Source organism: Pelodiscus sinensis, chromosome 2 (genome assembly GCF_052426305.1).
Source record: "Pelodiscus sinensis isolate ZL-2025 chromosome 2, ASM5242630v1, whole genome shotgun sequence".
Taxonomy (NCBI): Eukaryota; Metazoa; Chordata; order Testudines; family Trionychidae; genus Pelodiscus; species Pelodiscus sinensis.
In genome coordinates this window covers 234003339-234026870 of record NC_143053.1, presented here as the reverse complement: position 1 = coordinate 234026870, position 23532 = coordinate 234003339, and the positions used below count along the sequence as shown (strand labels likewise).

General features: G+C 36.2%; 1 protein-coding gene across 13 annotated transcripts in view; it reads left to right on the top strand.

Moving 5' to 3' along the window:
* PARD3 (par-3 family cell polarity regulator) overlaps nt 1-23532 on the top strand; it is a 683059-nt gene that overhangs the window by 460086 nt on the left and 199441 nt on the right. For 7 of the 13 annotated variants that reach the window (XM_075922683.2, XM_075922688.2, XM_075922682.2 and 4 more), the window contains 5 exons: nt 259-448; nt 5276-5427; nt 6710-6754; nt 14671-14898; nt 21516-21732. In XM_075922683.2, the coding sequence (XP_075778798.2) occupies nt 259-448; nt 5276-5427; nt 6710-6754; nt 14671-14898; nt 21516-21732 (832 nt within the window). The remainder of the gene's footprint in view (nt 1-258; nt 449-5275; nt 5428-6709; nt 6755-14670; nt 14899-21515; nt 21733-23532) is intronic. The other 6 variants (XM_075922689.2, XM_075922685.2, XM_075922679.2 and 3 more) reach the window with 3 other exon arrangements.

Here is a 23532-nt window from a genome sequence, read left to right as displayed (position 1 = left end):
CACTTCTGTTAATTTCTGAGGATCGCAACCTGCACTACTTAATACTCTCCTTCAGAAGGATGTATGTAATTGACATACATATTTTTCAGACTTTCATGTAGCATATCTCATGTAATGTTACTGATTGTGTTAAATCAGTCTTATCTGTGATGTAACAGATTTGACATGACATTTTATCATTTGGATAATATACGATATGTAACATTCAGGGCTTAATCTACAGTTTCTTTCCCCTGTTCTCCTCCCCACATGGAACAGGTAAATACCAGCTGTCTCCAACAGTGAACATGCCACAAGATGATACTGTTATTATTGAAGATGATAGACTGCCAGTACTTCCTCCTCATCTTTCTGACCAGTCATCTTCCAGCTCCCATGATGATGTAGGATTTGGAACAGCAGATGTTGGTGCATGGGCTAAAGCCACAATTAATGAATCTACAGACTGGTAAGGCCATAGTCCATGGCATGAAAATGGTAGTAATTGGAATAATTTATGACTCTTTAATGTAATGGTTAGCTATGCTGATTATTACTTTTCATTTTTTTAACATTCAAACTACAACATTTTCCAGACTTTAATTGCTGCTGTTTCAGTAAGAGAGTCTGTGCAGATAATTGTGATGGACTTTTACTTTCTAGCTATGTGGTTTTATGCAGTTCTAAACACATTTAAACAAATGTTACCAAATACTATTAGGACCAAATTGGTATATAGCTGCGTTAACAGTATTAATATCCTGTAGTCAAATTATAAGATGAGCCATCTTTACATTTAATTAGAAAATCGTAACAGTTGTAGGAATGCCTCATTAAAAGTTTAAGATTATAATACATTAAAGATAAATTCCAATGGGAAATGTTAATTTATAATTATCTCTATAAATATATTTTCTACAAAATTAAATGCAAGATTTAATTGTATGTACTAATGTATATTTAGGAGACTTTTATCACATATGTGTCAGCTTTTACTGTATTTAAGGTAATGAATAATTTTCCAATAATCTGTTTAGAAATTAAGGGTGCTCTTAATTTAGGCCTGCCATTTGTGTGTTATTGCTCACATAACATTTAACAAGTTAAGATTACCTGATTATTTAGGATAAATATTATGTTTTGCATTGTGATTTATAAGTAGTGCAGTAATATTTTCCATAATTTAAAACACTGAAACCAATTTATCTCACATTTAACTTTCTAATTAGGTTGAATCTGTGATTTTATGTATAAATTTTTACATATGCGCTCCAATGGCTAATGTACTAGTCCCATTATTAAATTTATTGTTCTTAATAAAAGAAATATTGCATTCTGTTAGTACAGATCTCAGAGAACTGCATTAATTTGCAAGTCTAGTAATTATGTACAGCAATGAGCAAAATAAAAGACCCTCTCTATGGAGCAACCTCCTTAGGGTGTAGTGATAATTAACACAAGCAGAGTAAAGAATAAGAATTTTCTTACTACCCCCATCTCCTGCTTCTTTTATGAATGTGTCAGCAATATCTTAATAAAGTAACACTAGCAATGCCCTTTGGTTTTGATTTGCGCTAGTCAGCTTTTTCTGTTTTGATATTATGTTTAATTTGAGTTGATGTTCAGGGATTGCTCTTGCTGATTCTAAGCAGTGTTTTAATAATTGTTGTAAAATAACTTTTTTCGTCTTCAATTTGCTTTTCTGTTAATACTGCAGCTTTTCCTTAGAAAAGTCTCACCTGTAATTTGGGCCCTTGAAATGTCCATCTGTGTCTTTTGGAAAAGGATTTTAGAGCTGAAAGTCTGATATTTTTTAAATTGAACAGCACTTAAGACGTCATATAATACTTATCTTTGAGTGAATTTTTCAGCTAAATGAGTGTTGGGGAAAAGAGTAAAAAAAACTACATCTTTCAGTAAAAGTCCATTTGAAATCTGCAGATGCTTTTTACATTTACTGGTGCAGTGTAACTTACCATTCATATACCTTTCTGATCTTGAAAATAATGACAAAGAAAATAGATTAGATATTATGGAATTCATTTTATACAAAAACCTTTAGATCTCTACCTTTATGAGAAATTGTTGAGGTCTTTAGATACAATTGCAGGTAAAAGAGCAGATCAGTTTACAGCCTTACTCATATATAGTGCTTTTTATTTGTAAAAAAATAAATGGCAGCAGAAGTAGATTGTTGCATTAATTTCCTGTTGCTAATGGTTGAAGGAAGACTTGTAAAATGAAGGTGCATTGTATGATATCGCTAGAAGGCTCAAAGGGTAAAGCTAAGAATATGGACGAAGGGTTATCCAAACAAGAATGGCAGCTGTTCTGAATCACAGCAGAAAATGTAAGCTTTTCCAGCCTGACAATATCTCACTAATCCTTGATGAAAATGTTATGAAAACAAATGGGCAATAAGACCGGATTAATAACTGGAATGTTAATAACACAGAGGGTCAGAAGACGGTTACATTCTTTTAAGAATCAGCTGTTGTTCCAGAAATCTTATGTGTTAAGTGTGCTTTAAAATAGTAAATTGTGATGGGTATTAAATGAGTTTCAGTAATGGGAGATAGACTTTAACATAGCCTGAAAAATATTAAAATTAGCCATTTTAGTTACTTAGCTATGCTTGTTGACTTTTAACTTATGGATATTTACCACATCAATGTACTTTTGAGTTACATAGCTTATATGTTCAACTGGCTATAAAATTGGTGTTTGTTAATTATTGAAATAGGTATTGCCTCATTTGAATATATTTTAAAATTCTTTATTACTGTGGACTATTAGCATAATATGACATTCTGATATTTTTAGCAAGCTAGATTTAGATAAGATGAAAAAGTAAATCTTTGTACTTAGAATTTGTAGCATGTTTTCCAAATATTAAATAATTAGTCCTCATAATAACTCAAAGGGGCAGGTTAAGTGTGAGAGGTGCAGATGAGAACGCTGAAGAGAAACAGAGAGATTAAATGATTTGCTTAAGGACTCAAGAAGTAGAGTCAGCTGAAGAGCTGGGATCAAAACTCAGGAATTCTGGCTCCTTCTCCAAACCATGCCATTCTCTCCACACTCCTTGATTTACTTTTGAAATTTGTATTTAATCATAAAGTTTTAGCATGCTGCATGTGACTTTAAATGAATAATCCTATACAAAGCTCAATTTACAGGAACATGATATTCAACTTTAAAAGAAACTTGATATGTCTTGGAAAAGTAAACAATTATGTGAAGAAGATAAAATAAAAAAAGAGCAAGCAGCTAAAACAAACAGGAAATTCAGTCCTTGTAAAGAAAGAAGCACACGATGCATTCTCTTCAGCAAGATGAAATGGAGCATTTCTAACTTAAGCTACATCAACAGATGTTGCTAAAGGAATTCCTCCCTTAATATTAACAAATGTATCATTTAGTACAAATAGTAGTTGTGAGCTAAAAACTCGTGTGTGACCTTTGGAGAGACATTTATGATTTGAGAGGTGCTGAATATACATTTAATTGAAGTATTTGAGAGCACATTCTTAAACCCATGTGAGCCATCTTCAGCTCTCAGTTGCACTGCAGTAAATTGTTCAAAAAATTGTTTCCGTCTTCTGTAATGTGGGGAATAACATTTATTTCACAGGAATATTGTGACAATTAAATTGTCAATATTTTCAAAGCACTTTGCCCCAATTAAAAAAAAAATGACTAAATCATGGTCTTGAGTACACAGGCACCATAGAAATTGCTGCAATAGTTAGATGTAAAGTACTGAGCCAAATTTACTGATCTCAAAACACATTGGACATTTCTTTCAGTGTAACAGGATCAGGGCCTATGTAAGTGAAAGGTATTGCATAGATGTCACTTGTGAGCAAACATCTATTGTCAAGTCACTCATGCATTTGTCCACATCTCATCTACCTATCGCAAACTCATTCATATTCTCCTGAGCCCCTTAGTGCCACACCAAACTACAGTAAACTTCCAATAATCTGGCACCTTTAGGACCCAGGGGGTGGGTGCCGGATTATCAAATATGCTGGACTATTGGAAGGGGGGGCTATGAGGTGTCTGGGGTGGAGTGGGGGGGATGTGCCCCTCGGCGCTGCGGGACCAACCCGGCAGCACCCTAGCTGCTTTGCCCCAGACTTCCCCAAGTCAGCCGCTGCTGAAACTGACCAGCGGCTGACTTGGGGAAGCCCAGGGCAGAGCAGCTGGGGTGCTGCTGGGTTGGTCCCGCAATGCCGAGGGGCGGCGCTACGGACCAACCTGGCAGCACCCCAGCTGCTCTGCTCCAGGCGTCCCCAAGTTTCAGCAGCAGCTGAATCGAGGAAGCCGGGGGCAGAGCAGCTCCAATTGTCCGGCAGCCCGGAGCACTTCTGGGTTCCAGATGGTGCCAGACCATCAGGAGTGCCGGACCATTGGATGCCGGACCACTGGAGTTTTACTGTAAATCTATCCTCACATCTTTACCCTCTTTCTCCAGTTTCCCTCCTCATTCTCAAACATTAATAAATTTATCTTCAAATTCCCGTGAGACAGGAAACATACTGAAGTCCCTTCCTGATAAAGAGCTAAATGGCTTGCCCAGATTCACATAGGAAGTCTGTGGCAAAGCCAGGAACTGAATTCAAATACCAGTGATTTAACCACTACCATCTCCTTCCCTTCACCCTCCATAAAATGAGATTGGAAAATGTTAGTGCAATATTTCTAGTCAGGCTAAATCCAGAAAATACACTGAAAAACTCACAAGAAAATGTTGGGTTGGTTTGTTTTTAGTTTTGATATAGAAGGTCCATCACAGTTCTTTAACTGCAGTTTCAGAGAAATTCATATGATATTCAGACAAGCCAGTACACATTTTGTGCTTTACTACTGCACTATATAAACTCATTGGAAAACAAACCATGTGTGTCACTGAGAATGAGAAATACTCACTTAAAATCATTCCTATATATATGGAAAGTGTACACTGCATTGTCATTCTAATATCTCCTGTGTGTGATTTTTCCTGCATGTGTTTTGATGTATATAGGCATTATGTACACATTTGTCCATGAAGGTTTAGTAGGCTTTTAATTATTGATGCTTGTTAAACCACTGTTGCTCTGGACACACTATGCCAGATTGATTCTTGATGGAACTCCATTTACGTCAGTGGTTTATTTAAAATTAGCTGCTTTATCAACGGATAAAGAAGGTAGAAGTCATGTACTAAATGTCAGGTACTTTTTTCTCCAGATGAGTGGGTTGCATGATATTGATAAATGTCTGCCTAATTTATTTTCCCTTCCCACAGCACTCTTAGTCCAGATGTTGATCCAGTGCTTGCCTTCCAGCGAGAGGGTTTTGGACGCCAGAGCATGTCAGAAAAACGCACAAAACAATACTCAGATGCCAGTCAATTGGAGTTTGTTAAAACACGAAAATCTAAAAGCATGGATTTAGGTAGTGAGTTATATTTCTTTGAATGTTTTATCTGAACATGGATTTGATGTTGTTAATATAGATGTTTTTAATTTCAAATATGTGATTGGCACACACAGAGCAAAACATGTATGTGTGAAGTAGTGATATAAATAATGTGAGTTGCCAAGTGGCATGTACAGTTTGTAAATGTCTATAGATTTGTTGGTTTTAAACATGCAACGTATGGGAGTCTACATGGGTATGTACTTATTTGCTAAGATATTCTTTTGTATGACAGTTGCAGGATATGAGAGAGAAAAGATGGGTGAGATTTAGACCAACTTTTGTTAGGGGTGGGGAGGAGAGAGAGAGAGAGAGAGAAAGAGAGAAAGAGAAAGAAAGAAAAGCTTTAGGTCTGGAAGAACAGCTCTGTATAACCTCCAAAGCTTGTGTCTCACCAACAGATGTTGATCCAATAGAGACAAGGTGCAGCAATATCTTTTACCACTTACCTAGCCTCTATCGATATTTTGTAACAGGTGAAAATGTATACTGAAAAATAAATCACTGAATATAATTTTTTTTAAAGTAACAATTTCTATTGAGTTGACATTGGGAAGAGATCCATATTCTCAATTTATGTCTATATCTTACATCTTTGACTATTTGATTTCCTAATAGTCTACAGCAAAACTTACTGAAATTAATGGGGATATAAATGAAGCAGTATATTAGAGAATGTGGCCTGGTCCCACTTCTGGTTTAGGCCATATGGTATATATATGTGCTGGAAACCATATACTGCAGCAGCAACCAAACAGTGTGTAAATATTCCACTTATAGACATAATCTCTTACTTTATACCTGATTTATTTCGTAATTTATTTCTAACTAATCTATCCATAAATCTGTCATTGGATTCAGGTTTTGAAGTGCAGACTCTAGTACCCTTAAGAAATATATTTTGAGTGTTTAATAAAATGCTGAAATTAAAATGCAAGGAGCACTTTTAACTTTATAATATTTGTGGATATTACCACCTTCTGTAAAATAAGATTGGTGGTATTGACTTGTCTTGGCTAGCTGTGATGCGCTAACATGTAAATAACATATTGTTCCCGCCTGTGACATGGAAATGACTGACAAATTGCATGAAATGTACTAGTTTGCTGCTGTTTTTATTAAGAACATTTTCTCAATGTTGCATATTATTTGCATGAAGTATGATGTTACCAATGCCTCCTAACTTAGAAAATTGGAATGTTAGATGCATGTGGGGTGTGGGCACTAACTGGGCTAACCTTATACATTTACCTTTTAACAGTAGCTGACGAAACTAAGCTCAGTACAGTGGATGACCAGAAAACAGGTAAGAATTGACAGTAAGGCTGTTGCTATAGAAACCTTGGTCAAAGCAGCTAACCACAATTACACAACTGTCAATCACATTGCATGAAAACATGAATATTCCAATACTTGCATGGCTATTTTCTATTGTGAATAATCAAGTAGCACAGAATAGAGATATTTGAATAGTATATTCAAAGCAGGCCATATAATATAACTGTACTCCTGTTCCTAAACTCCTGAAATTCATGAATACTCACTGTAGTTTTGAATTTATTTTTCACTTTCAAAAATTCTGAAATCGGTTCTTCAGGGCCTTGAATTCTAACTTAAAATAGAATGAGCAGAGAAAGCTGATCGTTTCATTACTACAATATTAACACTATGCTTGCAAATAATTAGTTTAATTGTAAAGATTTTCTTTGCATTAAGATGGCCATCAGACACATACCATGGGTCTGAATTGTAAATTCTTTGTTCATTCTGTATTGTCTTTAGAATTCAAAACAAAACATCATATCTGAACAAATCAATGTGTAAATAGAATCTATTTCACACTGCAGACAACCCAACAGATTTTATATGATTATAAAAATAGCATTTGAAGCATAATTTTTTATTAGTAATTAAAATAATGTGCCAGCTGCAATCATGAACCTTTATGATTTATTAATGCAAGTTAGCTTTTGACCTTTGGAATGCTATTTTAATTAGCCTAGATACAGAGGACATAGTAATATTACTTAGGTCTAATTAGGAATAATTCACCTTTTCAACCTGAAAGTATTACTTATTTTTAGCATGAATCAAGGGGTAGGACATCCCACCCACATTTATTAATAGTATTTTACAGTTGTTTCTCTGTTTAAAACACATTTTAGAGCATAAACAGTCTTTATGACATCTTTATGACAATAGGCACAGCTCTTAAAATCTTGCTGATGAATGCCAGAAAGTTGCAAATAGTTAGGTTTTTTCTCAACTTTGAAATTGAGTAATCCCATTAGCTTCAGTGGGACTTCTTGGTATATAAAGTTAAATATATGAACATTTTTGTAGGATTGGAACATAGGAACCAATCTTTTACTGATGGAAGTAAACCATATTCGTGGGTAAAGCTGGTGATAGTATTCTTCCAAAAAAAAATTCTGAAAAATGCAGGTTTAGGGTAACTGAAATATTTAACAAATTTGTGCTGAATAACAAAAATTTTTGTCAGAAAAAAGAAACACAAAATTTAAACATTTTGTTTCAGCATTTTCAAAATGAAATGTTTTGGGTTTTTTGTTTTGAATTTTGTTTTTATTTTTAAAAATATCAAAATTAAACTTTTTATTTAACGAATGAAGTGTTTTGTTTAATCCAAGATAAATAGTAATAATTCTTATTTTTTTTACTTTTTTAATTCTTTATTTCTTTTTTTGTCCTGCAAACTTTCAGTTATTTGCACAGCTCTGCTTCTGGGACTAATTACATTACTAACCACTGATAAAAGCGACAGGATCAGCTCCTAATTTTTGCATTGCAGCTTATTTTTAGAGTAGAGCTATGACTATACTGCCTGGAGACCCACATATGCTATAAGAAAATATAATTCTTGTATTTAGGGGCACATACTATTTTAGGTTTTATTTGTACACTCCAAATCATTCCACATAGGTTTTCTATGTTAAGTTCCATGGAGACACAATTTATATGACTTGGGTTAAAGGGCATGACCTTAACCACAAAGCCATCTAGGATAAGCAAGATAAATATTTTATTTACAGCCTTAGTGGTTCTAAAAAGAAAGAACCTTAGATTTTATTCTCCTTGCTTTTGTACAATATTAACCAAATTTATATATAACGAATTGAATTCAGCCATTCCAGAAGATAGATAAATGAACGACTTGCAGTAGTTTGGCTTAGCTATTTTATGGTATGTTTTAAAAGGCAAATGTTTAATATATATGATGAGCTACGTTTTGATGAACTATATAAAATAGAAAACTTCATCATATTTATTTTATAAAAATAAACTCAGTCTGTGGAAGTAAAATTGAGTTTAATTATGTTGACCAAAATGGAAAGCAAAGTTCTCACCAGAACTAGGTACTATAATAGATTTGTTTAATTATTTTTCTTTCTTCATTTCACTTGAACTGTTTAATCCTTGCAGTGTTTACAGTTCATTCCAAAGGTTAGAAGTATATTCAGTGGCAATTGAGCATGGCTCATTTATCCAAGCTTAAGCATACAGTAACTGTGGCTGTTTCTTATTTCTATATACTCTTTGTCATAATGCTAACATTGTTCAGAGCTTATCTAAATCATTTGTTGTTTTTCCCTGGTGAATATCATCAGCTTTCAAGAAACTTTCCCCTATTTTTAGTAGCGTATACTGTATAATATGTTGTTACTTTTTTCTTTAAATTAAAATGTTCCTCCATTATTGTGTGGGAAAACAATTTAGTTTATCAGAACTTAATAAAGTGGTTCTTAGGAAATAAATTCACTGACTCACTGCTGTTGTTGTGTGACCAGTAAAATAAAATAATATGGACTGTGGATTTGCTGCATAAGTTTACAATTCAGAAGAAAGATAGATTTTTATATCTGTAATATGGCTACTTTGTAATGTACTGTTACTTTTCTACTAAATGATAGAAAAATATATAAGACAAGACTCCTTTTTGAGAGTATTTTAATTAGAGAGCAGGATGACTTAAAATTTCAGGTGGTAATTTATTTGTTTAAGTTTTATTGCGCCTAGAAATTGAAGTAAACTTTTTTTAGTAATGATTCAAGTTTTGATTTAAACATCAATAGGATCAAGAAAAGCTTCCTAAAAGAAAAAAAAGTACACTAAATTATTTAGAAGAGAAAATTCAATTAAAAATTAATTTTACAGATTTTTTAAAATAATCCAGTGATAAAGGAAACATCATACATCCTTTGAATCAGGGATTGCATATGATTTTTATCTTTAGAAAGTATCAGGAAAAGTTATGACACTATATAAATACTTAATATAATATCAGAAGGGGAGAAAGTATGATGTAGTTTTTAAAGCAGGAGAGTTCAACATAGCAGAATAGGAGAACAAAAGCATTTGAGGTTGCAGCAAGTGTGTGTAATATGAGCCTTGTGTATCAAATGGGTACACGTGTGCTATGAGGCAGTGGAGGCAATGTTGTCTGCACTGTAAGGGACATTGTGCATGCCAGTGAAGGTGTATGCATGTGTGGGAAGGAGATGCTTAGCTACTATGATGTGGGGACAATAGAAGAATGTACAATGGAGAGAGGCAGTATGTGTGGCCTGTGATACATGTTTGTGCTGGGTAGAGGCATGCTTAAAGGTGCATGTCCCAAGTGGGGATGTATGATAGTGAGTATGTGCGTGGATTTCTCTTATAATGGCACTTTGGTGTTCTCTGAGGAGAAATGGTGCAATATGTATGTTGTTAGAGTGGATGGGTTGCAGGCATGTGTGCATGAGAGATTATACTAGCATGTGTGAACTCACAGAGGGATGAGATTGCCTAGCAGAGCCTTCTGAAAAGTTATGATTCTGAAGGAGCATGCTTGCTGGACACTTGGGCAAAGTGGGAAGGGGGGCTGGCTCTGCGCTCTCAGAAGGAGTGGAGCCTCAAGTGGAAGGACCCTCAGACCCACTGGTGCTCCAGCAGCAATATAAAGATCCCAGGGTTCCAGATACTTCTGCAGTAATGGCTGCAGACAGAAGGCCTGGTCCCTTTTGAATTGCTAAACCCTGGGGCAGTTCTCTCTTTCCTTCTCCCTCCCTCTCCCCATTAGCAGGCCTGCACACTCTTGAGGGTGGGCCCCTGGATTCCAGAAGGGTGCAAGTATGTGTCTTATTAGAAGCAATAATGAGTGAGCCCAAGAAAATGAGTGAGTGTCCTTGGGGGTTGCAAATAAATGAATGAACATTTATATAGAGTGCACAGGGAGTGGGTGCAGACAGCGTGGTTTTCATGGGAAGTGTTGCTAGTTATAGTTGGCTGGCTACATCAAGTTATTTGTCAGGAAAAGATATTGAGGAGGAAAATGCTGATACTTCAAACATGCCTCCCCTCACATACACTCACAAAGCTGATGTGGGATGGGGGAACCCTATATTTCTTTGAATTGAGACTTCAATTTGATTTTGAGTGTATATTTCTTGTGATTACTAACGAAACTGTAGCTATGGGGAAAAGTTGATATTTTTCTATTACCATGTAATGGAAAAGGCAAATTTATGATTTTGAAGTTAACATATTTTTAAAAATTGATCAAGTTTTTCAGTGATTTGTCACTAACCATTGACTTTATGATTATGCTGTTCATACAGCTTTTGATTTTCTCTGCTCAATATAAAAGAACACTTAACCATATGTTTTAAAAACAGTTGCCTTCCTATAAAATGGCCACAGATGATAGTGGTATATTAAAATATAAATAGCACTATGATCACAGTAGTTACATTATTTCTGGGTGATACTTCCTGTTTTCAGCTTCTGCAGCCCGTCTACATTTCTGTTCATGGCTGCCAAAGTTCAATAAATATTGCTACCATTTCTGCAATCCATTATTAGTTTTACAGTACTCTGGGAACATTAGGTCATATCCCATCTTGCTTTCCCTTTGGGAAAGCGTTACTTACATAAATATTGTTCTCACAATTATCTTTATTGAGCAACAGGAAATAGGATTTTTTAAAATGTCCTTTATGAGCATAAATGGGCACATAATGCTTGCTTTATAATTACTGTTTACAGAAAGAATATATAGCAATTCTATAATTAGGAAAAGATATAAGAGCATTTCATGAAGAAAGATATTTCAGATTTCATTTTGAAGTAAGGAAACTTACAGTAATTTTGCTAGGTAATGGAATAACCTTCTCCCTTTGTATAGGAAAGTGAATCTATCAAACAGCTGGTTTATTCATAGCTGTCCTGTCTTTCAAAAAACTGGCAGGCTTTTTTCAAAAAACTGGATAGGTTTTAACAAAATTTAATCTGGGAAGTAAACTCCTCATCACTTTTCTTACACTGCAGGCACCAGTGTAAGTGTGGGTGTGTATTTATGGAAAAAAGTAATCTATGCAAAAGTTTCTAGGATAATGGCTACATCAGAAATATTTATCTAATGACAAGAGGTAAGAGCTGTGTGAATATTAACATCAAACTTCAGCGCATGTTCACAAAAGTTAGGTGAACATGGTGTGAGGTTTGTTTGCACAGCTGAGAAGACATTGAATTCCCCATTCCCAGCTGACCTTCCTTGTTCACCCCAACAGCTGCTCTATGCCCCCAACTATCCTCATATCCCCAACTCTCCAAAGATATCAACTGTCTGTGAAAGGAAGGGTTCTTCTTCTAGGTGTGAGTTCAACAAATTTAAGCTTCCAAGTGAATCTGCAGAGGCTTGTTTCTTCTCAATGCCTGCATCCAAACTGCAGTGTTTTTTTAATCTTTGTGGACCTGTGTGTGAACCAAATTTGGCCAAGAGGGCGAGGGAATTTTTTTGCTATTTCATAAAGTCAGGAAGGCAGCTGTGAAAAAAAATACTGCTGCTGTTTAAGTTTACTTGGCTTCAGGCCGCTGAGTTTAGCTCCTGGTTTCTCAAAGTTTTGAGAGCTGAGCCCCCTTCTAGGAAAATGAAACCAACTGCCACCCCTCTTTAACTCTGCCATGTTAAAGAGTAGCACAGGGAAAATTTGCATTGCCATTTTTCTGCATCACAAGTTGTTTGCACATCCCTAGGGTACACTGACTGGGAAATGCTGCATTAGCTTATGCTGGGCATCAGTGGTTTTACAATTTCTAATTTAAATATATTTAATTCAAATTTAAGACATTTACTTCCCTTATGTTAGTCTTAGGAAGCTGGGCTGGCAGTTGTGTACTTTTCTTTTAATGTTATCTAGTACAGTGGGGTGTACATTCAGATTGGGGCCCTTTCTAATATAAATTTTTTATGAAAATATCATTCTTCATGGCTCTGATATGAATAATATGTGCTTGTGGGGAGAAAGCTGTCCTGGTGGCTAGCACCCTGGACTAGGATTCAGGAGAGATGGATTCTATTTCTGGCTCTACTATTGACCTGTTGAATGACCAAAGGCAAGCCACTTTGCCCTTTGTCTCTCATGATCTCATTCCATAAAATGGAGCTATGGGTCTGCTTTGTTAAGCAATTTTGAGATTTGTAAATAAAAAGCTCTGAATAGAAGCTAGATATATCATTATATTATTAGAAAAATGTATTCAGTTACATGCATCTTATTACCTGAAAGATAATCAAAAATGGGAGAAAGATCGGAGAAAAACAGTGAAAAGGGTTGGCAGGGAGAGAATTACAGCATTTTATTTATGAAGTTGAAAAAAGTTATGTACATATAGTTTGACAAAGCAACGACTAAATGTGGATATGATAATAATGAGAAAAGTTGGAAGTGTGTAAACAGTAATGAGAAAGTGGAATTATTTAATATCATAAAATGACGACTACTTTGTTCCTCATACTAACAGTGAAAGGCTAAGGATTTTTTTTTATAATGATAACTATTAGCCTGTATAATGATCTCCCAAATAAAGCACTGGGAGTGTGATCATGTGGAACCTTTATTGGTATGCTGGTCAGACCACCAATAAATGTACAGTAGTACTTCCATCTCATGATTCTGTAATCCCCATTGTATGAGCTCTCAGTCAAGCCTTTTGTTGTCTTTTCTATTATTTCATCACCAAATAATAAAACTAGAGACTGTCCCACTTATTAGTCTACCCATATCAGCAAACCCTTTGTATATACAAAATGGCCTTCCATTCTATTTCATTATTTCTCCCTTATCCTTCTGCCCTTCTGTCTATATAGACCACCTCTCCCATATGTTCTTGGTGGAGCTTCTGAACGTCTGACAAAATTTGTTCCTGTTCAGCCCTGTCACTTTTGCCCTTGGTGAAAGTCTCAGTGAAGGCTTGTCTAGTCTGACTCTGCTGTTTTGAACATTGATGCCACTTTGTGAGATGATTTGGATCATAGGTGTGGTTGCTGCATTATAAAAGGCCAGGCATCTGTATCCATAAGCATAGAAGGCAATCTGGGAAGAGAAGTGGAAAAGTCAGTCCTTTTTCATATTTCTTATATGCATTCTTAAAAAGATTCAAGTTTTACTGGTAGGAGATGGTCTCAGACAGTTCCAGGGCTCACCACCCTTCTCAAACTTGTACGTCCCGGAATTGTGGGTCTTTTTCAGTGTTTTTTTTTTTTTTTTTTTTTTACATATTACCTAAATAACTGGATCTCTACTTCAGACCTTGTTAATGAATATGTAAACGTGTCCTATTAGGTCTACTTAGATTATTCAGATGAATTTCATTATAAAATTAGGGTACTATAATATTTTGATGGAAAGCTTTAAAACTCAGTGCAAAAGCCACTTCAAATTATAATGCAAGATATTTTCTCTTTGTTATACTGAAAATATAAGATAAATTTCTATCAATAACATTTTCTTACTCTGCATCAATCCCAATGATTTACATAAAATATGTTACGCCCAAAAAGCATACCCTCCCTCTCCCACAAAATGAAAACCAACCCTTCCCACACATCCATTATAATTGGATGCCAAATAGATTTGTATCACTGATGTTCTTAAAACCTAAATTGTTTTTTAAAGCTTGAGAATTATTTTAACCATGTGAATGATAATAAAATAGCAGTGATGTTAGACATTGGTAACCTTGTTAGAGTCATTGACTAAGACATGACGTACTCATTCATTGTTCAAAAATCCACAGATCTAGACAGAAATCCCTACAGATTAGAGATGATGTGAATAATGTTAAGTATATTCCCATAGACTTTCACTATAAATGTGGAGAATCAAGTATACAGTTCTCTGTACTAATCCTGATTACAATTTTTTTTTAACCACTAAGGTTCCCCAACAAGAGACGTGGGTCCTTCATTAGGACTGAAGAAATCCAGTTCATTAGAAAGTCTACAGACAGCTGTTGCTGAAGTGACTTTGAATGGTGACATTCCTTTCCATCGTCCACGGCCACGAATAATCCGAGGACGAGGTTGCAATGAAAGCTTCAGAGCTGCAATTGACAAATCATATGATAAACCTGTTGCAGATGACGACGATGAAGGCATGGAGACCTGTAAGTATCGTATTGCTATATGTTAAGAACATTATTGCTATTTCCTTTGTAAGTTTAAAAACAGATTCAGAACAATTAACAGGATCAAATAGAAAACAAAATATAATTTTAAGTCTTTTAACATAAAGTATAATTTAGACTTCTCTAGATTGTTAAAGTATGCTTTAAAAGTGCTTGTGGCTTGCTTGTTTGTTCACAGAATGCAACATTCTGAAGTTACATTTCTTTCTTTGTAGAGCAAGAAAATGAGATTAAAATGAGCATATTTGTTTTAATTATGTAATGTGAAAAGTTTCTATAAAACTATATTTCTATTTGTTTAATTAAAAAGTTTAACCAAAAGAAAAAAGTTGAATTCAAGTAGAAAAATATCTGTATGGAAGAATACATTAATGATGTGTTGGGGAAAAAAATTACCACTATTCTTTAATTAGAATGAGTAAGGCTGGCAGATCTAATAAAATTCTGAAGTTAATGATCAGCTATTACCCACCCTAATGGGCATTAATTTACATTTCCAATTCTTTAACCCCAAATGTGACCCAACACATGGAGAATGTGTCATTAATATAAAAGAACTTCAAAGCTAACCTTATCATTATTGAACTATGTAAGAACAGGCTGATAAAATGGCAGTCGATTGTGAATGCAAATAGTATGAATGGTAAATTACCTCAATTGGAAGTTGTATTAAAATTATTGAAATTTTAATCTTCTTCTTATATTACTTTTGCTTGTCAAACTTCAGAAGATTTGTTTTTAAATCAACCTAATTCTGGTTAGAAAAGGCTTTTGAATGAAGACAGTTTAGGGTTAGAATGAAATAATAAAGTGTTAGGTTGAATACTAAGTAAAAGTTTGGAAAGTGAACATTTACCGTCTGCCCTAACTTTCTGTATTTGTTTTCAGTTTGAGAGAGTCTATGCTTAATTAAAATAATTTGGTCCTGCAATTATGCAAGATCACTTATTTTCCTTGCTCTGTTCCTAAAAATATTCTATGATTTAAACTAAGATCATTTTGCCAGAGTCAGTACTCTCCAAAATAACTACAGATATAATTAATTCTGCATACCCTCAGCCCTGTGTCTAGCAATTTCATGCAGCAATGAGTCTAAATGCTAATCTTGTGGCTCATAGCTGTCAGTCTATTGTTAACCAATGGCTGAGTGAGAATGAGAGAGTGTGTAAAACGATCTTGATCATTCTTCCAAAGTAGATGTCTAGGGTCTTTTGGGGCATGAGGCCATGTTTTTCTAAATGGCTTTGTTTGGTGCAAGCCAACTGACAGTTATTTCCTGTTGTCAGACATCAGACACCACATGCTCAATGGGAATTAAGTTTCAAATGGTTCAACCTCATTTAATTAAAAAAGGGCATAACAAAGGGGTTATAACTGAACATTCTGTATGTGTTCATAAACATTCTAGTTTTCTGTAAAACATTTTGAATCTATTTACTTGACTTCATTGGGATTATAGTGAAGATGCATGGCCAATGGTATATCTTTTGGAAAGATCCAGTAGATGTTTGCCTGCCATAAACTTACCCAACCCCTCCCAATCTCTTCTATCCCATTTGAGGAGTCTTGCACTGATTGATCTGGCTTTTTCTCATGTTCGTGTAGCATTGGGCCCAAACCATGCAGAATGATCAATAAGGAAAATGCATCTTAACCATATTGGTAGAGCTTCACCAGTATTAAAAGTATTGTGTATTCACAAGTAGTACAGTGAAATCTACAAATCCTGGCCAGCCATACCACACTGAGAAGAGAGCAGAATCAATGTCATTTACTGGGAACTTTGTCTCTGAGAGCCATGCGTACATATTAAAGCAGAGAGCATCTGCAATGTGCTCCATTTTATTCAAATGGTCTATAGCCTCAAGTTCCATATATATTGCTAAATGACCTCTTCAGGTGGGCACAGTTTAGGACACTCCTGAATAGATTTCGGTCCATTTAGCAATCTGGAATGCAAACAACTAGTGTTTCTTCTACAACTATATGGCTTTTAAAATCAGGTTTAATTATTTTATAACTTTTTAGAATTAAAAATGCTGATTTGTCTTTTAAAATCCAGTCGAGATTCAATATGGTGGTGGTCAATTTGCTGCTGCCCCTGAGATTTTATTCATTTGTCTTGCTTGCAGTTTTTCTGTTTCTTTGCCAGATGTTTTAAAAGTAGGAATATTTCTTCCTTTCAGTCGTATGGGTTGGCAAGACAGTACAGGTTGGGTACCTGTACTGTTCCACACCCTCAGGACCTCACCTGCCCAAAGGAGGAAATTTGCCCACCCTGGGGAGGTCCCCTGCCACCATCCTTCCCAGACACTTCCCCTCCCTCCAGCTGACTTTGCTCCAGCGCCACTGTCACTGGGCTCCAGCCCAGCTGCTACAAAGCTTGGGCTCCAGCATTCTGCCAGCTGGTTGGAGTTCTCCAGGGACGGAGCTCCGCAGCCCTGCTCCTGCTCTTCCCAGCTGGGGTCCCCAAGGACTGAGCTTCTCAGCTGCCCCACTACGATAACACCCATTCGGGGCTTCCTGGGGACTGGGTTCTCCGACTGCCCCGCTGCTCCTACGCCTGGCTAAGGATCCCTGGGAATGAGGCTCCCCAGTAGCTGCCCAGCTTTCCTGCCTGGCTAGGGCACCCAGGGGTTCGGGCTTACTGGTCCTGATGGTGAGGCTTCCTGCTGCTGACACTCCTGGGGTCCAGGACTTCCTTACCGGCTCACACTCCTAGGGGCCGGGACTCTCTGGTCCAGCAACATCCTTGGTCCTACTGTACCATGGATGTTGTTGGACCTGAGAGTTCTGGATTTAGGAAGTTCAACCTGCAGTACTGAACTGCCTTTATAAAGGACTCCTAACATTTGATCGTCTTATGAAAGAGCTCTAAAAATATGGAGATACTATATGTGATAAAGGCCTTTTAAAAATAATTGTTCTCCCTGAAACAATGTTATTCAAACTGTTAGAATAGTATGAATACCATCTGGAAATGTCTAATTCTGTGAATACATTTTAAGAGTTTTGAGGAGGATACTTATGGATTATAATGCCTATAATCAGATAATAACAGAATGTTGTGGGTGTTTAGATTATAAGAATCATTGCACTTGTTTTTTAATACTTGGAATAGCTGACTAGAAACAAAATGTCTATCTCTGGTGTGTTGTCTGAGAACAAATCATTTGAATCTGGAGAAATTGGCAAAGCTTTCTAATCTTTGTTGAGTCTTAATTGCTAGGACCTACAGTCATATTAAATATCACAATGAGTGGTCTAGGAGCTCAGTTATGAAACCGTTTCACATTAAATAGCTTCAATTTCTCTTGTGTATCTTTTCCATTTTATGGCCTAATTAGGGAAATAGCTTCACAATACCTTTTTGTAGTTTTCTTTAATACGGTGTGGTTTGTGAAGGATGATTTAGGTCTTCAGCTTGAATTGATGCTAGAAGCATATCCCAAGTTAATTTTTGCCTTCAGTGATCGAAATAGGTGGTGGTGAAGGTAGGGGAAATCTCTCATATATTTTCCAGCCACCTAATATCATTATTGCAACATAACAAAAATCAGTTGTTTCATTTGTAGAGTGGACTTGAATTTTAATTGGACATTTGCATCTGTTGTAAACACTAGTAATTGTGTATATCTTAATTGTAGAATCACTATGCTGCACAAAATGACTTTCTTCATGTTATGACTTTTTAAAAATCTGGAAATCTGCTTATTCTAGTGTGTCACTGGGGAAAATTAATCCTAGTTCATTGGGTAGAAGAGGCTGTGGAGCAGTCTAAGAAGTTAATTGCAAGCAAACTACTGTGGAAGCTTGATAGAAGAAAATTTATTGAAGAACAGCTATGGAAAGGAAGCAATATTATCTCTGTAGAATATGAAAAATAAATAGTAAAGGGAAATTCATTGTTATGACAAGTTGTTTAGCAACTCAGCATAATACAGTACCCTTGATACATTCTTGGGATTAATTTAGTATGTGATTATTTTGAATATGAACAGCTATAGGTCAAAATCCATTCATCTTTAAAATCCTAGTGAAGTTAAGTAAACAAATATGTGACCTGTGTGTGTACCAGTTTTTTTTATTTATTTTTTTAGTGCTTACATTCATTTACAGGCACAATCAGATAGTTAAATGTCAATCCTATTTTTTTGTACCAATAATGGATTCTAGGTGCCAATTTGCATACACTAAATTAGAGACTGTTTTAAAATGTGGCCCTCAGTGTCCAGATCTGAACTTTTAATAATCATTACATACATCCCTATTATCCAGTTCTGGTAGTAAATGCCGTGAACTCAAAAGCACTAATACTAGTAATGTGGACACATTTGAGAAGGTTTCAGCCTTATCTTCTTAGGGCATGTCTAGACTACATCCCTCTTTCAAAAGATGGATGTAAATTAGACAGATTGAAATGGCAAATGAAGCCAGGAGTTAAATTTCCCACACCTCATTTGCATAATGGCACCCACACGTTCTTTCGAAAAAGGGCTTTTCGAAAGTACAGTGGCCATCTAGACAGGTTCTTTCGGGGGGAAAAAACCCTTTTTTGAAAGATCCTGTACTCCTCATTTTTTGTAGTCTAGATATGCCCCTAGTTACAATTGCCAGAATATTGGAAGTGCACTTGAAATGGAAAATTTGTCAGGCTTGGTATGCTCTTAAAACTTACGTGACCCTAACTACATTGCTCAGGACTATGACATTTTTCACAACCTGTGCTGTGTAGTGAACTTAACCTGATCCCTATGTAGATGCAGCTAGGTTGATAGAAGAATTCTTCCACTGGCCTCGATATTGCCTCTCAGAGAGGTGGATTACCTTCATCAGCTGATAACCCTCTTCTATCCATGAAAGATGTGTCTGCACTATGGGACTACAGCGATACAGCTGCAGCACCAGAGCAGTAGCTACTGTAATGAAGATTAGCTGCCGAATTCCAGTCATATTCAATAGAAGAGCAAATAGCATGATGCAGTTAGATCCTGTGATCATTTGCTTGAGATTGGAAATTATAATAGTTGTGGTTTAGAAATATATGTCTATACTCATATTTGCCCAATCTGAAATAATTTCTTTTGAATATATTTGTCAAAGGCTGTTGGGTTGATAGGGTATTCTAGGGGATCTGGAATACTTAGAGCAGTGCTTCCCAATTTTATTTGGCCACGGAACCCTTTTAAACTCGGAAGAATTTCGAGGAACCCCTACAGCCAGGGGAAAAATTTGTCGAGGAAAAAAAAGGGCGGGGGAGAGGAGGTATCTGAGAGCTAGCAGGGTACCAGAGAAGGAGCCGGCTCCTCTCTGTCTCTTTAAGAGGGGGAGAAGGGAGTGATTGGGTTCTCACAGACCCTTACTTTCACTTTGTGGAACCCTGGAGTTCCGTGGAGTACCATTTGGGAAACACTGGCTTAGAGAACAAGGCTTGCCTGAGTCAAATGGTTAAGTCCATGGTTTGTGGCCCTACCAAAGAACAACACACTGTTCATATTCATCTGGCACTTCAGTTTTTGAAATCTGGATGCTCCTATATTTTTGTCACTTTTCTCTTCAGATTTTCAGGAATATGTGTTTCAAATTATACATTGTCTCTTTGTGGGTCCAGGCCTGAAACAGCTCATAATGCTCACTTGGAAGGTTTTAGTTGTTCTAGGTTGACATAACCTGCATTTCTAGAGTTTTCATGTCAACCACTGGAACTTCTGTGAAAGTAAAACTGCAACATGTTTTTAAAATAAATTGCTAAAGAGATGAGTTATTTCATCAAATTCACTGTGGTAGTTTGCTTCTGAAAAACAAAGGATTAAAGGGTTGTATTGACAATCAAATAAAAAAAGTCCTAAATGACTTTTTTTTTCAATGTTGTAGTCATGTTAGTCCTGTGATATGAGAGGGACAAGGTAGATGAGGTAATATCTTTTATTGTGCCACCTTTTGTTGGTGGAAGGTATATCTTTTTGAGTTACCTCAGAGCTTTTCAGGTCTAGGTAAAGAAGCAGTGTGTCTGCGCTAAATATAAGTTAAGACAAATTGGTAAACAGAGAACGGATGTTGGAGGCTGCCACTTGAAATGTTGAGCAATTGGGAGTTAATGTATTATGCATGAAGGGTTTGAAATGAGCAATTAAGGGTAGCAGGCAGAGGGGTGTGCTACAAATTGATGTAATATAAATGACTTGTATATTTTGATGAGTTTTACTAAAAAGTTACGAACTACATAACACTAATCTTGCTCTTTATATTAAGCATATGTAAAGCTCTCCTCACTGTAAAACCTAAACACCAACTCAAAGTAGCCAGTTAGCAGCACTATTGGCTAGCCAGCAGTGCTGCTATTCCACAATGTTCTGGGTGGCCCACAGAATATACAAACTGATTCCCTTCCCTTAAGAATTTACAGGGGAACAATAGACATGAAGAACATAGATGGAGAACCCATAGAATGAATAATCAAGGGTTATAGTGTTATATCACATAGTGATTTAGCTGTTATGCACATGTATTATTCCAAAACATGTCCCACAGTATGCTGAAAACCACCTTTATTGGTTTGTTCTTATTGCACCAGTATTCTTTTCTTACTCTTTCAGTGGAGGAAGACACAGAGGAAAGTTCAAGATCAGGCAGAGAATCTGTGTCCACAGCAAGTGACCAGCCATCCCACTCATTGGAGAGACAGATGAATGGAAGCCAAGATAAAGGGGACAGGAAAAAAGCGGGAAAGGACAAGAAGAAAGACCGTGATAAAGAGAAGGATAAAATTAAGGCAAAGAAAGGAATGCTCAAAGGCTTAGGAGACATGTTCAGGTAGGTGCTATGCAATTACCGATTATGAGACTATATAAAATAATTGAATTTCATTTGTTATATTATAGTAATGCTCAAAGGTCCCAGTTAGGAACCAGACCCTATTGTGCTAGCCCGTGTGCAAATATTTATCTCACTACAAGCTTCCAGATACAAAGAATTTGAACATATCTTTAAAGCACTTGTTTTATGAACTTTTGTGATTCTGTGTTAAGCTGTTTGGGGAAAGTGAAAAAATTTTCAGTCGGAGGGAGGAAGAGCTAAAACAGCATCAGGCTATGTTGGTAACCTCCTGATCCTGGGCTACTCTGGGAGCTGGATGGGCCCTAGTCATAACTTGTGATCCCCCTGTCTGAGTCTGCCTAAGGGGCAACAATACCATCTGACAGCAAGGATGGTGGTCCACTTCAGTTTGTATGCTGAGAGAATTCTCTCCCAACTGGAATCTGGCGTCTGAGAGCTGCTTTATACCACTCTAGCCCTTCTAGGTTGTAAAGGGGCCAGAGTAGAGAGGAAGATCCCACCTGCTATCTCTGCCTAGATATAGCTCATAAAAGATTTCATCAGAGTGAGAGAGAGAGTTTTAAGTTTAGTTTTAGTAGTCTTTCCTGTAAGTGGTTGGGGGAGACAGTAAGAAAATCTTTATTCTCAGTAGCAAGAGTAAATGAAATTCTATGACAAAGGGATATTAATGTCTGTCTTTTAGGTGTGTACAAAAGTTTATTATTTATATTTAATTGGAAGAAGAGTTACTAGTATTATTTTAATGGTTCGTTAATTATAATTCACCTGGGAAAGACACAGATCATCAGTTAAGCTCAGTCAAATATTAGTGTTCGTTACATTTCTGATTCTGTGAAAAAATAATTAAAGGTAGGTTCTGGCTGTAACTGGACAGTTGGGTGTCTCTGAATTATACTGTAGGATTTGTTAGCTTGTAATTTTTAATAGAAAACTAAATAGTAAGGTCAGATTGTTTAAAAGTTGCACTTGTTTCTGCAGAGCTGTTCACCAATGAAAATTAGTATTTGTATTAGGAGGAAGTAAGGCCTTGTAGTTCAGGAATGAGAAGTAGAAAATCAGTTAACTCAGGTTCTGTCCTCAGCTCTGCCAGTCTTAAACTATGACATCTTATTTTCAGAGATGGCAAGCACCTACCGACCCTGTTGAGATGAATTGGTGCTACAGCCCATACTTCTCAATCTGCCGGTGCCCAAGAATGTAGGGGACACACATGTTATTCATACAAGAAATTTAAAATACTGTGGGATATGTTCCTTTAGTGTCAGTAACTCTTTATACAACCTTAGTTTTGTGATTCTTTTTTTCTGATGTTAAATTACTTTCAGCAACAAACTTGTGTGGAATGGGGAATAAAATAATGATTTCCCTCAAATAACAGAATTTTATAAGATATGGGTCAACTTCTATAAAATTCAACACCCTTGTTCTTGAGTTTCCTCCTCCGTAAAATGATGGTACAAATACCCATTTTGTAGGGATTCTGTAAGATTAGTGGCTCAATCCCACAAGGTAAAACATTGGTAGACCACTTGCTCATATCATATGATACCAGGGTTGCCAGATACTTTCACAAAAAATAGCAAACATGGCGGAGGGAAAATTGGTTGAGGGGGAAAAAAAAAAAAAAAAAAGGACCAAGCTTATTGAACAAAAAAGATGAGGGAGAACCAAAGTTGTTGAGGGAAAAAAACTGCACAAGAAAAAAGTCGCTGCGCCTTTAAATCCCCTTTCTCCCCCCATCCCCACCAGATGCAGCAGGGGAAGAATGTCCCAAGT